The sequence below is a fragment of the Macaca thibetana genome, chromosome 14, assembly GCF_024542745.1.
Source record: "Macaca thibetana thibetana isolate TM-01 chromosome 14, ASM2454274v1, whole genome shotgun sequence".
In the NCBI taxonomy this organism is placed as follows: domain Eukaryota; kingdom Metazoa; phylum Chordata; class Mammalia; order Primates; family Cercopithecidae; genus Macaca; species Macaca thibetana.
Window position 1 is genome coordinate 109,759,255 of NC_065591.1, and position 15,720 is coordinate 109,774,974.

The following is a 15,720-nucleotide window of genomic DNA, read 5'->3' on the forward strand; positions in this document are numbered from 1 at the left end:
GCAGCTGTGTCTAGAGTTGGGAACACCACAGCAATTTCCAGGAGACTCCCAGAGAAGCTGATACCTCCACAAGCTTAGGAGAGGGCCCCAAGACCCATAGGCAGGGGCAGAGACACAAAAGGAGCCAGAGTTAGACCACTTGGAGCTTGGCCTGTCTAGCCTGTTGCTCTTGGCCTTGGGGGTCCACACAGACCCCTGGCATGGACGCTGAAGGAGGAGGAAGCTGGCAGCTTGCTGGGGTGGGAGGAGCCCCCATTCCCTCGATAAAGGCGCCATTGCCCCACCTCACCACCTCAACTGCTCAGCCACCCACTCAAGTCTTCAACCACTGCAACCACCACAGGAAATATTTTTGCATCCCACCATGCTGAAGAGTTTGCAGCCCTGCCAGGCATTGCTATGGGAGAGGAGGAGCTGGGCAGAACTGGGGCGACAGGGCCCAGTGCACACTCACCCTCCCAGCAGTACCCGCGCTGGTACCACTTGGCCAGGCTGTAGCCGAGGATGGACACGAGCAGCAGCAACAGCCCCACGCCAAGGATCAGGCCCAAGGTGCTGATGGAGTCCTCACCTGCAGAGACACACAGTTGTGCACCCTCCCACAGCCCCCTGCACCAAGCCACCTGCACCACATTCCAAAGCTCCTCTCCTCCCTTCCCACTGCCCACCAACATAACTCCCCTGGGAGCCTTGCTCTGAGCCCAAGGATTCAGCCCAGCTAGACTAAGATGAAAATGTTTGACACCTGAATTTTTAGAGTGAGCCTATCCAGTATTTGGAGCTTATTAATCCAAAGGAATAGTCATCTGATAGTAGAGATTGTTTGAGGTCTTTTTGAAGCCACAAGCACTCTACCTGGAAAAGGCTCTGCCTGTCTGGGGGAGAGCCTGGGACGTCTCGCCTCAGCATGAGCCAGGTGATCAGAGGGGCCACCTGGAGGGTCCAAGAACACCTACCTAGGAGCCTCAGTCCCCACTCCCCTTTGCAAAGCCCATGCACCCAGTGGCAGCAGGGTGTTAACCCTTGAGCTCTGTTTGCTGCCTGTACTTACCACTTCTTCCCTTTTTGTGGTATGAGCTCTTAGCTAAATTTACATTTTATTTGTAAAGCCAAACCAAGAAAGAGAGAGAGAGAGGTTGGAAACCTGCAGGGAGATGAGACAGGCCGTGGTCGAAGCAGAAAGGGCAACCGGTTCTGAGGAAGAGGCTGACAGTAGGGGCACCCTAGGGACAACCCACCTCTGCTGGGGCAGGGAATCAGGAAGGCCAGCCCCACTCCTGCCTGATGCCAGGAGTGTGGAAGAATGAAATGATTCCCCATTTGGTGTCCTGAGGTTCCAGGGATATTGCCAAGAGGCCAGGAGTTGCAGTGGTTGAGCTCAGACTTTAGGTGAAGGCTAGCATCTGAAGCCTAGATCCACTGGCTTATTTGCAAACTGTGAGACCCTGACACATGCAAGTCCCTTTACCTTTCTGAACTTCAACTGCTCTGATGGAAAATAAGACTAATATTAAATACACATAGATTTGTTGTGACAATTAAAAGACATACCATATGTAGAGAGCACTTAGGAGAGGATCTGGCATACACTAAATGCTCAATAGATATAAATTACATCATTATTGTTGTTGTCATTAGTATTATCAAATGGTGCAATTGTATTTTTTAAGTATTTCACAATTCTCCCATTAAAAATGGTATGCCCATGCTATGCCCCTTGGTCCTTCCTCTCACTAGCAACCAGGTTATTCTCTACTCAGTGAAGAGAATGTAACAGCCAAATGCAGAGGGAAGCGGTCTCTCCTTTCAGTTTTAAGTTCCAAAAACCCATGCCCTTAGAGAGAGGGGAAGAATTCACAGCATAGACAAGAAGTGAGCCAGAACCAGAATTACCCTCCTCATCATACTAGGAAAAAATACCCAACCCAGAGAGATGAAAGAGATAAAGAAAAAGGCCAGGTTATAAAGATGCTGATGGGTCCCAGAGAGAGCAACCTTGTTCCCTGCTTCAAAGTCAAGCCCCGGGAAGGCAATAGAATTCCCAGATGGAGTTGTGGGGGATCCAAGAGCTGGGCTGAGCTCCAAGACAGCAAGAGCCCAGATAAGAATAGTTGCATGGGGTGCCTTGCCAAATGGAGCCTCACGCAGCCTTGAAAAGTTGTTGTCATGACATGAGAGTAACCAAATGATTCCTGTATCCACAAGAGAGGCAGGGAAGTCATAGAGAGCCCCTCCAGACCTGGAGGAGCCATAGAGCTGGGATCTAGGGACACTTCTGTGCATCCTTTAGGACTGACGCTCAAAGCCTATTCCAGATGATGGCCATCCCTATGGGTACTGGTGTGAGCAGATGACATCAGGAACTATGCACTTCTCCCTACCCCCACCCTTTAACCCCTCCCCAAGAAAAGAGGGGAACAGGGATCTCCCAGTGACTAAAATTAAAATTATGCTATCTTAACAGGCTGAGACTGAAAATAGAAGTTAGATTTTAGAAAAAACAAAGTTACATTTCTTGCATACATGAGTTTATCCACTGAAATGTATGCCTCCTACTAAGACCACGATGATGAAGATGACAAATATTATTACTGTGTGGAGGCAACTACTTGTCCACCAAAATCCACTCTCCTCAGGCTTTTTTGCAGTTATGTGCCAACTGGAATGATAATAGCTTGGACAAATGTGGAAGTCACATGCTGAAGATGCCAAAGCTGCTATCAAATTGAATCCCTGAGTCACCATGTGGAGGACAGCCATCAGAGACATGAACACCTACTTAGACTAGAGGTCTAAGTAAGCTTCTGTTGTGTTTCAGCCATAATTAGTTTGGATCTGCTTGTTACAGCAGTTTAGCCTGCTTGACCAATGTAATTACTAATCTTATTTGACTCTATGCAATCATTTTTAGCTAGACAGCCAGGTAAAAGGAAGAAGCAGGAGATGACACACTCCTGTGCTATGGAAAGAAAGGCTTATTATTGACCCCAATCCTGGAGTCCAGCATGGAAGTGAGCTATTGTCCCAGGACCCCAGAACACAAGAACAGCTTAAATGCTGGCAGAGAAGCGTGTGTGGGCAGTGGCCGTGGGAACTGGAAGGTGCTTCAAGGGAGGCAGCTACAGATGGTTGGGAAGGGGAGGGGAACAATGGAATAGCCTCTTGCAAGCCCAAGTAGCTTCCAGTCTTTCTGCAAGTATTTAACTGCATCTTCTCTGTGCGAGGCACTGTTCCAGGCACTTGTATTAAAGCAATAAAATATGTGAAATCCCCTGTCCTCATGGAGATTACATTCCAGTGAAGGGAGACAGGCAATAAACAAAATAAAGAAATTGATTATATAGCATATTAGAGGGTGGTAAATGCTAGAGAAAACAAATAAGCAGAAAGAAAGCATTGTACAGGGAGAGAGCAGTTTTAAATAAAGTGGTCAAGGAAGGTCTTATGACAAATGTAACAATTGAAGAGCAAAGACCTAAAGGAGGTGTATTAGTTTATTGTCACACTACTAATAAAAACATACCTGAGACTGGATAATTTATAAAGGAAAGAGGTTTAATTGACTCACAGTTCAGCATGGCTGGGGAGGTCTCAGGAAACTTATAATCAGGGTGGAAGGGGAAGCAAACACATCCTTCTTCACATGATGACAGGAAGGAGAAGAGTGCCAAGCAAAAGCAGGGAAAGTCCCTTATAAAACCATCAAATCTCATGAGAACTCACTCACTATCAGAAGAACAGCATGAGGGTAACAACCTTCATGATTAAATTACTTCCCACCTGATCCGTCTCACAACACATGGGGATTATGGGAACTACAATTCAAGATGAGATTTGGGTGAGGACACAGCCAAACCATATCAGGAGGTGAGAGAAGAAACAAGCCTTAGAGGTATCTAGAGTGAAAATGTCTAAGCAGAGGGAGCAGTGGGTACAAATGAGGCAGGAGCATGCCTAGCAGGTTCCAGAAGCATCCAGGAGTCCAGGGTGATGAGCAGGAAGGCAGCAGGAGAGGAGGTCCAGGAGTCAAATAATGTAGTGTTCTGAAGACAATGAGGGGAGTTGGCTTTTCCTCTGAGTGAGATGGGGAGTCACTTGAGGACTTGGAGCAGAGAAAGACATGACCCAATGCCTTAAAATGATGTCTCTGACTGGCTACTGTGTTAAGAATTAAAGAGGTAGGGAATGATGCTGGGGAAAGGGGGCCAGTCAGGAGGCTACTGCAATATCCAAGCAAGAGATGGTAATTGCAGGAAAGCAGTGCAAGGAACTAAGAGGCCAAGGTCAAAGAAGATCATCTCTGTGGATGACAGAGAGAGAAACAGTGACCCAAGGGCTCAAATCTTCAAGAACTAAGGGTTAGTGACTCACAGGTGGACGGACAGATGACAACACAGCGTCATAGTGATACTGGTGGTGTTTGTGGAAGTTGGGGTTTGAAGGGTTTCATTAAAGAAAAGTCTGTCCAAAAGTAGGAAATACCAGTAGGAAAGCACCAGCAGGGAAATCACAGGCCTTCCAGAGACCCCAAGGTGAGGGAAGAAGATGCTATGTCTCCATTGTTACTTTTTTGTCCCCTCTACACAGTGCCTTCTGACTTAGGCAGCTTGCAGAAACAATTACTCTATTTTACCTCTTCATCTTTCTGGGATGCTCCTTTACCTAATATTCTTTAGTCTTCTTTTTAATACTTTTACATTTTTATTATACAATATTTCATGCCTATAAGAAGTACATAAAATAGCATGAAGAACAGCCAGCCATGTGCCTACTACTAATTTTTCAAAGAATTCTAAAATGTTACCATTCTTACTTATAAAGTAGCTCCATTTCAGAGTAGTCCTCTCCTATCTCTCTCTCCAAGTAAATACCATTCCAAATTTGGTGTTTATCTCTTCTATACACCTTTTTTATATAATTACTTCATATTTTTAATAAATTCTATATATCTATGTAGATATAGAAATGTATAGCATTGTTTTACATGTTTTCAAACTTCATGAAAATTGTATTAGGACCACTTCCACTTCTGGTCATGGTGGAATAATAGGGACCAGGTTTACTCTCCTACTTTAGTAACTAGAAAACCAACAAACCATCTAAAACAATGGGCAAAGGTAGTACAGAATAGTGATCCCTGAAGGAAGGAAATAAAATGAAGAGCTCTCTAGGATTGCCTAGCTTATTGCCTGGGTGAGTTCCCTAAGTTCCAGCACCGGAGGGAAAACCCAGAAGGAGCCCAGCAGTCAAATGGAGGAGTCAATTTAGAGTTCCGGGAAGCCCAGGAAGCAAAAATTTATAGGACAAAACACCAGAGAGAAGGGAGCTGGACAGAGACAAGGACCCACAGAGATCTGCAAAGGGATCCCCCAAAGTCTTTGGCTGTGGCTTGCCTTTTAAGTTTGCTTATAGTGTCTTTCTTGAGCAGAATTTTAACTAATATTTTAATCAAATTTATCCATATGTGTGCTTTTTAAAAATCTTATTTAAGACATCCATCTCTACTCCAAGACATACTTCTTAATTTTTTTCTAAAAGTTTTAACATTTTGTTTTTTACAGTTTAGGACTTTAATCAACCTGGAATTCATTTTGTTTACATTTTCTCCATAATTTTTATATGGAAATTAATTTTCTATCCTTTTCCCCTTCATTGCTGCTACTTTCATATATCAAGTTATACAGATGTGCCTGCTTCTTTTTCTGGACTTTCAGCTGTCTTCTATTTGTCTACATGTCTGTCACTGGACACTAGACATGTAATGACAAACACTGCTACATTATCTTAATTACTATGGCCTCATAATAAATCTTGGCTGGACGTGGTGACTTACGCCTGTAATCCCCGCACTTTGGGAAGCCGAGATGGTGGGATCAACTGAGGTCAGGAGTTCAAGGCGACCAACCTGGTCAACATGGTGAAACCCTGTCTCTACTAAAAATACAAAAATTAGCCAGGTGTGGTAGTGGGCAAATGTAATCCCAGCTACTCAGGAGGCTGAGGCAGGAGAATTGCTTGAACCTGGGCAGCAGAGGTTGCAGTGAGCCGAGATAGCAGCAGTGCACTCCAGCCTGGGCAAGAAAATGAGACTCAATCATTCATAAATAAATAAATAAATAAATAAATAAATAAATAAATAAATCTTGATAACTGGTAAAATAAACGCTCCACTCTATCCTCCCTCATAAGCATGTTAGTTATTCTGAGTACTTTGCTCTTTCTTGTGAATTTGGGAATTTGTTTTTCAAGGTCAGTGAAAATCTCTATTAGAATTTGATTGAGGTAGCAGTAAATGTATAGGTTTATTTGCACAAAACTTATATATTTGAGATACTGAGTCCTCAGACTTACAAGTATGGCAAATGTTTTCATTTATTTTGGGTCATCTTTTAGAGACTATCATATGTTTTATAATTTGTCCCTTAAATGCTTGGTACTCTTCTTACTAGATTTATTCCTCCGTACTTTATAATGTTGTTGTAAGTGTGAATGGGAGCTTGTTTTGTGTACATTGGTCTTCCATGTAATAGTGTTGCTGAATTCTCTCATTCTAATCATTTTCTTCTGGTCTCCCTTGGATGTGTAGACTATTATATTGTCCACAGATAAAGGTCATTTGGTTTCTTACTTTCTGTTCTTATGTGTCTCAATTTATTTTTCTTGTCTAATTGTATTCGTTAGAACTTCCAGTATAATGTACTTTGATATATGTATTTGATGCTCTAAATGTACTCCTAAACATCGCTTTAGCTTAATTTTATAAGACTTGATATGTAATATTTTTACCTTTGTCTGATCTAAATGTTTTGTAATTTCCACTGGGATATCCTCTTTAACCCTTGAGGTATTTGGCAGTGCCTTTTTAGTTTCCGAATTCACAGGGTAAGGTGTTTTTTTTTTTTTTTTTTTTTTTTTTTCACTATTTATTAAGACGGACATGAGTTAAAGAGTTATGGCTGGTATAAGAAAAGAGTAACAGTTAATTTAATTTTAATAGTAGCTCAATGTTTTCATCTAACTCATGAAGTCAAAGTAAAGGTTTTAGAAGCTTACTCTGTAGGAGGTAAAACATTGGAAATTATTGTGAATGTTACTGAAAATTCAGTTTAAAAGTTTGACATTAACAATAAAATTTTTTTACTTACTTTTGTCACTCTAAACTTCAGTCTTAGATATTTTTTCTGACCTATCTTCTACCTGACTAATTCTCTCTTCAGCTGTGTCTAATCTGCCATTAATCATCCTTAGTGTTTTAATTTGTTATTGTTTTTCATTTCCATAATTTTAACTTTTAACTTTTTTTATAATTTCCAATATTTGTTAAATTTTTCCATTATATCTAATTTTATATCATTTGCTATACATCTTTCCCATATTTTTTATTGGTTGTTCTAGGGTTTATAAAATGTATCTTTAACTTATCACAGTCACATATAAGAGGGAAAATAAAGATATTCCATATAAAAACTAATCAAAGGAAAGCTGAAGTGGCTATATTGATATCAGACAAAAAAGATTTTAAAACAAGAAATATTACCAAGGATAAAGAAGGACATTTCATAATGATAACAGGGACAATTCATCAAGAGGATATTTCATTATATAGCTTTAAAATATAAAAAGAAAAAATGAATAAAACTGAAAGACAAACTTTAAAAATTCGTAATTATTATTAGAGATTTCAACTCTTCTCTCTCAGCAATTGGTAGAACAGGAAATCAGGTAAGGATGTAGAAGACACAAATAACACTGTCAGCCAACTTGACCTTGTAGACATTTACAGAACACTACATCCAACATCTGTGGAATACACGTTGTTCTCAAGTATATATGGAGCATTCATCAAGACAGATCATATGCTAAACCATAAAACTATAAGTCTTTTTTTTTTTGTTTTTTTTTTGTGTTTTTTTTTTGTGACTGAGTCTTGCTCTATCGCCAGGCTGGAGTGCAGTGGCACAATCTCGGCTCATTGCAATCTCCACCTCCCTGGTTCAAGTGATTCTCCTGCCTCAGCCTCCCAAGTAGCTGGGACTACAGGTGCCTGCCACCATGCCTTGCTAATTTTTGTATTTTTAGTACAGAAGGGGTTTCACCATGTTGGCAAGGATGGTCTTGATCTCTTGACCTCATGATCCACCTGCCTTGGCCTCCCAAAGTGCTGGGATTACAGACGTGAGCCACCGCGCCTGGCCCAATAATAAGTCTAAGTAAGTAAATCTCAATAAATTTTTAGAAGTTAAAATAATATACAATATGTTCCCTGACCACAGAATTATATTGGAAAATAAAAACAAAAAGATATCTGGAAAACATCTCAATATTCAGAAATTAAACAACACACTTTTAAAAGCATCCTGGGTAAAAGAAGATACCACAAGGGAAATTAGAAAATACTTGGATCTGAATGATATTGAAAACACAACATATCAAAAATGTAAGTTGAGGAGACAGTCCAAGGCAGCTAAAGTTCACAAGACAGAGGAAAAAGCTGCATCGGGTAAAAAATCTAGCGATGTGCAGAGGGACCCCCTCAAGTATTCAATAAGTAATGAGTGTATGTGTGTTAAAGGAGCTACCTGAGGCCAGAGAATCATCTGAAAGCATTCGTGGGAAACAGTGTCTAGCATTCAAATAGCGCTAGAAGCAGTGCCTATTCCCATAAGCCAGACTAGAAAAACTTATAATTCACAGGGTATTGGATAGGGAACTCAGGAAGCTCTTTCCTTAGTGGTGAGAATAATTAGCCTTAGACTGTTCAGCCTAAGGCTAATTACTTCCACCACTTTGGGTCTTGGTTTTATGATTTGTCTACTGCTCTGAACCCATCTAACAAATCATAAAACCAAGACCCAAAAAGGTCAAACTGCTTCCAAGTAACTTAACTGCTTCCCAATATATTTATAGGCAAACGAAAATATCTAGCACTCAGCAAAGTAAAAATTCACAATATCCTCATTCGATCAAATATTACCAGGCACTCAGAGAGGCAGAGCAAAATGACTCATAATGAACAGAACAATCAACAGAGCACAGGCCTTGGAATCCTGCAGCCTGGGTCTGAATCCTATTTACTTATCAGTCTGAAGCCTTCAGCAAGTTATATAACCATGAAGAGTCTCAGTTTCATGTGTGTGTGAAAAAGAGGGAAAGGGAGAAAGAGAGATTCAATAAGTCTCAAATTATAAAAGACCCAAATTTTTTAAGACCCAAATTATTTCCAGGGATGAAAACTACAACACCTGAGATGAAAATTAAATTGAATGGAATCAACAGCAGACTAGGCATTACAGAAGATAAAAATAGTGCACTTGAAGGCATAGCAATAGAAACTATCCAAGATGAGACATAGAGGGAAAAAAAAGCAATAAAACAAATGAAAAAGCTGGGCGTGGTGGCTCAAGCCTGTAATCCCAGCACTTTGGGAGGCCAAAGTGGATGGATCACTTGAGGTCAGGAGTTCCAGAACAGCCTGGTCAAAATGGTGAAACTCCATCTCTACCAAAAATATTTAAAAAATTAGCCAGATGTGGTGGCATGCACCTATAATACCAGCAACTCAGGAGGCTGAGGAAGGAGAATCGCTTGAACATGGGTGCTGGAGGTTGTGCTGCACTCCAGCCTGGGTGATAGAGTGAGACACAAAAGAAAGAGAGAAAGAGAGAGAGAGAGGAAGAAAGGAAGGAAGGAAGGAAGGAAGGAAGGAAGGAAGGAAGGAAGGAAGGAAGGAAGGAAGGAAGGAAGGAAGGGAGGGAGGGAGGGAGGGAGGGAGGGAGGGAGGGAGGGAGGGAGGGAGGGAGGGAGGGAGGGAGGGAGGAAAGAGTATCAGTGAGGTTCAGGACAACTTCAAACCACCTAATATATGTGTAATTAGATTCCCTGAAGGAGAAAACGAGGGAAAACAGAAAAAAAAAAATTGATGAGATATGGCCAACAATTTTCCAATTTTGAAGAACCTATCAAGTTATTTGTTCAAACAAGACATTTCTTTTCCTATGAGGAATTCTAGTGTCCATGGTTGATACCATAACTCTTTTTTATTACATCAAGGAAGGCCTAAACTATCCTCAGGAACAAATAGACTACATTTCCTTTCAACCAATCCTTCATAAGAATCATTCTTTTTAACTAAACCATAGTATAGGTTGGAAAATATACATGTCAAGGGTGTGGTGTCTGGTAAGGTCCTGGGCTGCATGTTTACTGTATTGCTTATAAAGGGTAAGGCCAATTTTTTTTTTTTTTTTTTTTTTTTTTTTTTTTTTGCAGAATCTCGCTCTGTCACCAGGCTGGAGTGCAATGGTGTGATCTTGGCTCACCACAACCTCCGCCTCCCAGGTTTAAGCAATTCTCCTGTCTCAGCCTTCCAAGTAGCTAGGATTACAGGTCCCTGCCACCATGCTTGGCTAATTTTTGTATTTTTAGTAGAAGCAGGGTTTCACCATGTTGACCAGGCTGGTCTCGAACGCCTGACCTCAGGTGATCTGCCCGCCTCAGCCTCTCAAAGTGCTAGGCTACAGGCGTGAGCCACTGCGCCCAATCTCAACTTTTATTTTAGATTCAGGGAGTAGATGTACAGGTTTGTTAAATGAGTATATTTAATGATGCTGAGGTTTGGGGTACAAATGATCCCATTACCCAGGTAGTGAGCTTAGTACCAATAGTTAGTTCTTCAACCCTTGCTCCTCTCCCTCTCTCCCCCATCTAGTGGTCCATAGTTTCTATTTTTCCCTGTCCATATGTACCCAGTGTTAAGCTTTCACTTGTAAGGGAAAACATGTGGTATCTGATTTTCTGTTCCGGTGTTAATTTGCATAGGATAATGACCTCTAGCTTCATCAATTTTCCTGCAAAGGACAAGATTTTGTTCTTTCTCATGGCTGTGTAGTATTTCATGGTGTATATGTACCACATTTTCTTCATCCAGTCCACTGTTGATGGGCACCTAGGTTGATTCTATGTCTTTGCTGTTGTGAACAGTGCTGCAATGAACATATGAGTGCATGTAACTTTTTGGTAGAACTGCTTATTTTCTTTTGGGTATATACCCAGTAATACGATTGTGGAGTCAAATGGTAGTTCTGTTTTGAGTTTCTTGAAAAATCTCCAAACTGCTTTCCACAGTGGCTGAATTTTACATTTTACATTTACATTTTAATTTACATTTCGACCAACAGTGTATAAACGTTCCCTTTTCTCTGTAGCCTTGCCAACATCTGTTATTTTTTGACTTTTTAATAGTAGTTATGCTTGCTGGCATGAGATGCTATCTCACTATGGTTTTGATTTGCATTTTTCCAATGATACTGATGTTGAGCGTTTTTTTGTGTTTGTTGGCCACTTGTATGTCTTCTTTTGAGAAATGTCTGTTTGTGTCCTTTGCCCACTTTTTAATGGGGTTATTTGGTCTTTGCTTGTCAAATTGCCCAAGTTCCTTATAGATTCTAGATATTAGACCTTTGTTGGATGTATAGATTATGAATATTTTCTCCCATTCTATTGGTTGTCTGTTTGTTCTGTTGATAGTTTCTTTTGCTGTGCAGAAGTTCTTTAGTTTAATTAGGTCCCATTTGTCAGTTTTTATTTTTGTCATAACTGCTTTTGGGCACTTAGTCATAAATTATTCACCAAGGCCAATGTCCAGAATGGTATTTTCTAGCTTTTCTTCTAGGATTTTTACAGTTTTAGGTCTTACACTTAAGTCTTTAATTCATCTTGAGTTAACTTTTGTATACAGTGAAACTTAGGGGTCCATTTTCAATCTTCTGCAAATGGTTAGCCAGCTATCCCAGCTCCATTTTTTGAATAGGGACTCCTTTCTCCATTCTTATTATTGTAGCCTTTGTCAAAGATCCAATGGTTGCAGCTTTATTTCTGGGTTCTCTATTCTGTTCCATTGGTCTAATGTGTCTCATTGTACCAGTACCATGCTCTTTTGGTTACTGTAGCCTTGTAGTATAGTTTGAAGTTGGGTAATGTGATGCCTGTGGTAAAGCCAAATATTTTAGAACTAAACATAGAAAATGAATAAGTTGGGGATGAGGGGGTATTTTCTCAATAGAAATGGAGAAGCCTGACCCTTTTTCTCTCCTGGACAATGCCTATACTGAGGTGGGCCAATCTTCAGACACAGCCAGAGTTTTTCTCGGAAATATGTCTAGGATATCTCTACTATATGAATAATTAAAGATGATTTCTTTGGGTTAATATATTCCAAACAGATGTGTTATCATGGGACTCCCACTAGAACATCTGGCTTTAGAAAAATCACTCTTGGTGATCTTGCCAGAATAAATTTCTTGCTTGATTAATTAATATATTCTAATTACTGGCCAAAATAATTGGGACATCAGATGGGCACATGAATCCTTACCTAGGATTTAACAGAGGGAAATAATGTATCTACTGACTCTGCATTCATTAAGATGCAGGTCTTAGGCTGGGCATGGTGGCTCATGCCTGTAATCCTCAGCAGTTTGGGAGACTGAGGCAGGAGAATTGCTTGAGCCCAGGAATTTGAGACCAACCTGAGCAACACAGTGAGACCCTGTTTCTTTTTTTAAAAAAATAAAATAAATAAAATAAAATGCAGGTCTTATGCAAGTCTCAGTAGCCAAGAATCTATAGTAAACTGATATTCCTCTCCACAAAATCCAAATTTAAGAAAGGGTCAATAAAACCTTTGCCCCACAGATGTTGCTACAGGTGAAAATTCTCAGATATTTCTCCAACAGGCTGTCAGCTATGTGAATTTTTTAAAACTCCACCACCACTTTTATTTTGCTCGGTAGTTTTTAGTTTTTTAGACTACATTATTATTGCCCATTATTTTGCAGTTGAGGAAACTGTAAATAGAGCTCCTAGTAGTTAAGTAATCACCCAATTCACAGAGCTGTATATGCCAAAGCCACAGTGAAAACTCAGTTCTTTCTGTCGCCAAAACCCATGTCCTTTCCATTATTCTTTATTCTTTATTGCTTAAAATTACTTGTTCTATAAGGCAATTAGACAGAAATAAAATGAATAAAATAAAATAAATTTTAGAAGACATCTCCAGAACTATGCTATGACTTTTAGAGCAGCCTATATGGAGCTTCTTTATGTTAGCAGTTAGATAACCATACCCACTGATTCCTGAAGAGTCCCCTCATCCAATCTACCCACTGCCATCAGTCTACATAAGGACTCACACTTCCAACACCTGTGGCAGGGAGGCACACATCCACATTATCCAAAAGCAGTTTCAGACCACAAAGGTGTTTGAGAGAATGAGGTTCTTCCAAACAGAGTCCTGTTGGTTTTTTTTTTTGAGATGGAGTCTCGCTCTGTCGCCCAGGCTGGAGTGCAGTGGCGCGATCTCGGCTCACTGCAAGCTCCGCCTCCTGGGTTCACGCCATTCTCTTGCCTCAGCCTCCTGAGTAGCTGGGACTACAGGCGCCCGCCACCATGCCCGGCTAATTTTTTTTTGTATTTTTAGTAGAGACGGGGTTTCACCGTGGTCTCGATCTCCTGACCTTGTGATCCGCCCGCCTCGGCCTCCCAAAGTGCTGGGATTACAGGCGTGAGCCATCGCGCCCGGCCAGAGTCCTGTTTTGTGTCACTCACAGTAGTATTTGGCCTAGGGGGAGCCATTTCTCCCAACCTCCACTCTTACCATTAAGACGCAAGTGTTGCATGTGGATCCCCAGCCATGTAGTCAAAGGCCCATGAAGAGTCAATATAATTGTGATCGTCTATTAGTCCTGATCCCAGAAAGCAGCATGGGGCTCTAGGGCAAGAGATGCATTCAAGATGACCCTTTACATCCACTTTTCCTCCCTGCTTCACTGTCTGAAGTCATGCCAGTTGGGCCAAGTTTACTGACAGGCAGGATCAACATATGTTCAGAGGGCATAACTACGGCCCTTCTATTCCATTGCCTCCTTCCATATGACTGGAGCAGTAGGGAGCCAGTGTAGACACCACCATCTCCCCGCATTTACATGCAGTCACGCTCATTGTGACAGTTCCCTGCCCCTGCAGACCAAAGCATGGTAAGACCCAGGATTTGGTATTGGGCTAAGGAGGAGAAAAACATGCCCTAAGGCTCTTTAACCTTGGTCATTGCTCCAGCCAAGTTTACAAGACAGGCCTGTGGGGACTTGGGATACGAGTCCTATGATATGTTATTTTTTCTTTGACATTTATCTCCTGTTTCTTTATGTGTCTCTGCCATATTTTGTATAGTCAATGACAAGATTCCAGTATTCCTGGGTCTGAGCAAAATACTATCTTAATTCTATAAAAACCCCTTTTTAAAAAATTACAAATTGATTTTACAAATAAAACTATGCTTATTCATATATAAAATGTTGACACGGGAAACGTGGGTTTTCAGTTTGTAAAGAAGAAAATTGGCATAAAATTTACTTAGAATGATGAGGAAGAAAGAGGAGAAGGTGGAGAGAAAAAAAAGTCTAAAAACAAAGTAAGGTCAAGGGGTAAATTAGGAGGTTGGGGAAGGAGATGGAAGAAGAGAAATAGAAGCAAAAGGAGGAGGAGGAAGAGAAAAAACAAGGGGGAACAAGAGGAGAAGCAGAAGGCGAAGAGGAGAAGAAAGAGGAGGAGGAAGAAGAAGAAAAAAGGTGGGGGAGAAGAAGGAGGAGGGGAAGGAGGACAGGAGGAGGAGGGAGGAGGAGGAGGGGAAAAAGAAGAGGAGGAGGAGGAGAAGTTCGTGGCTATATTGTTTGGGGTAAAAATGGTAATTTCACTTTTTGAAAATAGAATCAAGATACAGGAGAATAGTCTGTCATCAATGTCAGACAAACAGAATGTCTGGACTTAATCACTCAAATAAAGGACATAGCAACCACACGTGTGAAGTAGAGCATAAGTAAATAAAATCAAATGCAAAAGAGGACAAAGAATCTGATATACAATAAAATATTACTTAAGAGGCCAGGGCAGTGACTCACACCTATAATCCCTGCACTTTGGGAGGCCAAGGCAGGCTGATCACTTGAGGTCAAGAATTCAAGACCAGCCTGGCCAACGAAACCCCATCTCTACAAAAATACAAAAAGTAGCTAAGCATGGTGGCACACGCATGTAACCCCAGCTACTCAGGAGGCTGAGGTGGGAGGTTAGCTTAATACTCAAGACCAAGATATAGTTTAGTTAAAGTGTTGTTCTAGTTAAGCTATTGTTTCTCAAATTCAAACCCACTCTCTCCATTTGGCTTTGTGATGTTACAGTGAGGACTCTGCAAAAGTTTCTTCTTGCCAGCTGGGGGAAGTTCTGCCAATAGGAGGCAATAGAGAGAGGCTACAAGGCTGGAGGATGAAGAGGGGACTTACCCCCTATCTGCTTCCTATTGTCATATCACTGTCAGCATCACCCAGTGTTTCTTTTTCACCCCAGCAGTTTCTTCTAGTATCAGTTGGGTCTAGTTGCAGTTTTTCCAAATTCATGGAACCAGTCTCGCTACACTCTACCTTCTGCCCCAGAAACACCAGCACTAGACTGCCAAAGCCCACTTTCCCAGAGGTCTGAGGTCCTCCCCCAGGCTCTGTGTTTTGATACTTCCAAGTTCTTCCCTTTGTTTCCCCAGTCTTAATGCTACCAGCTGCCTCCTGCATTGCTACCTCCACATCACCAAGTGTTCTCTGTCTGTCTTTTCAGTTACCTAGTTAACAGTTCTCTAGAATAAATTCTCTCTGGTAAAATGATTGTTGTGGCTTA

At 41.2% G+C, this 15,720-nt stretch overlaps 2 protein-coding genes across 5 annotated transcripts in view; both read right to left on the reverse strand.

The window, feature by feature from the left end:
- FXYD6 (FXYD domain containing ion transport regulator 6) overlaps nt 1-15,720 on the reverse strand; it is a 286,618-nt gene that overhangs the window by 177,910 nt on the left and 92,988 nt on the right. The window lies entirely within an intron of this gene.
- Nucleotides 1-15,720, reverse strand: part of SMIM35 (small integral membrane protein 35) — a 72,299-nt gene that overhangs the window by 2,647 nt on the left and 53,932 nt on the right. Inside the window, exon 4 of the mRNA XM_050758463.1 lies at nt 455-571. Within this exon, the coding sequence (XP_050614420.1) occupies nt 455-571 (117 nt within the window). The remainder of the gene's footprint in view (nt 1-454; nt 572-15,720) is intronic.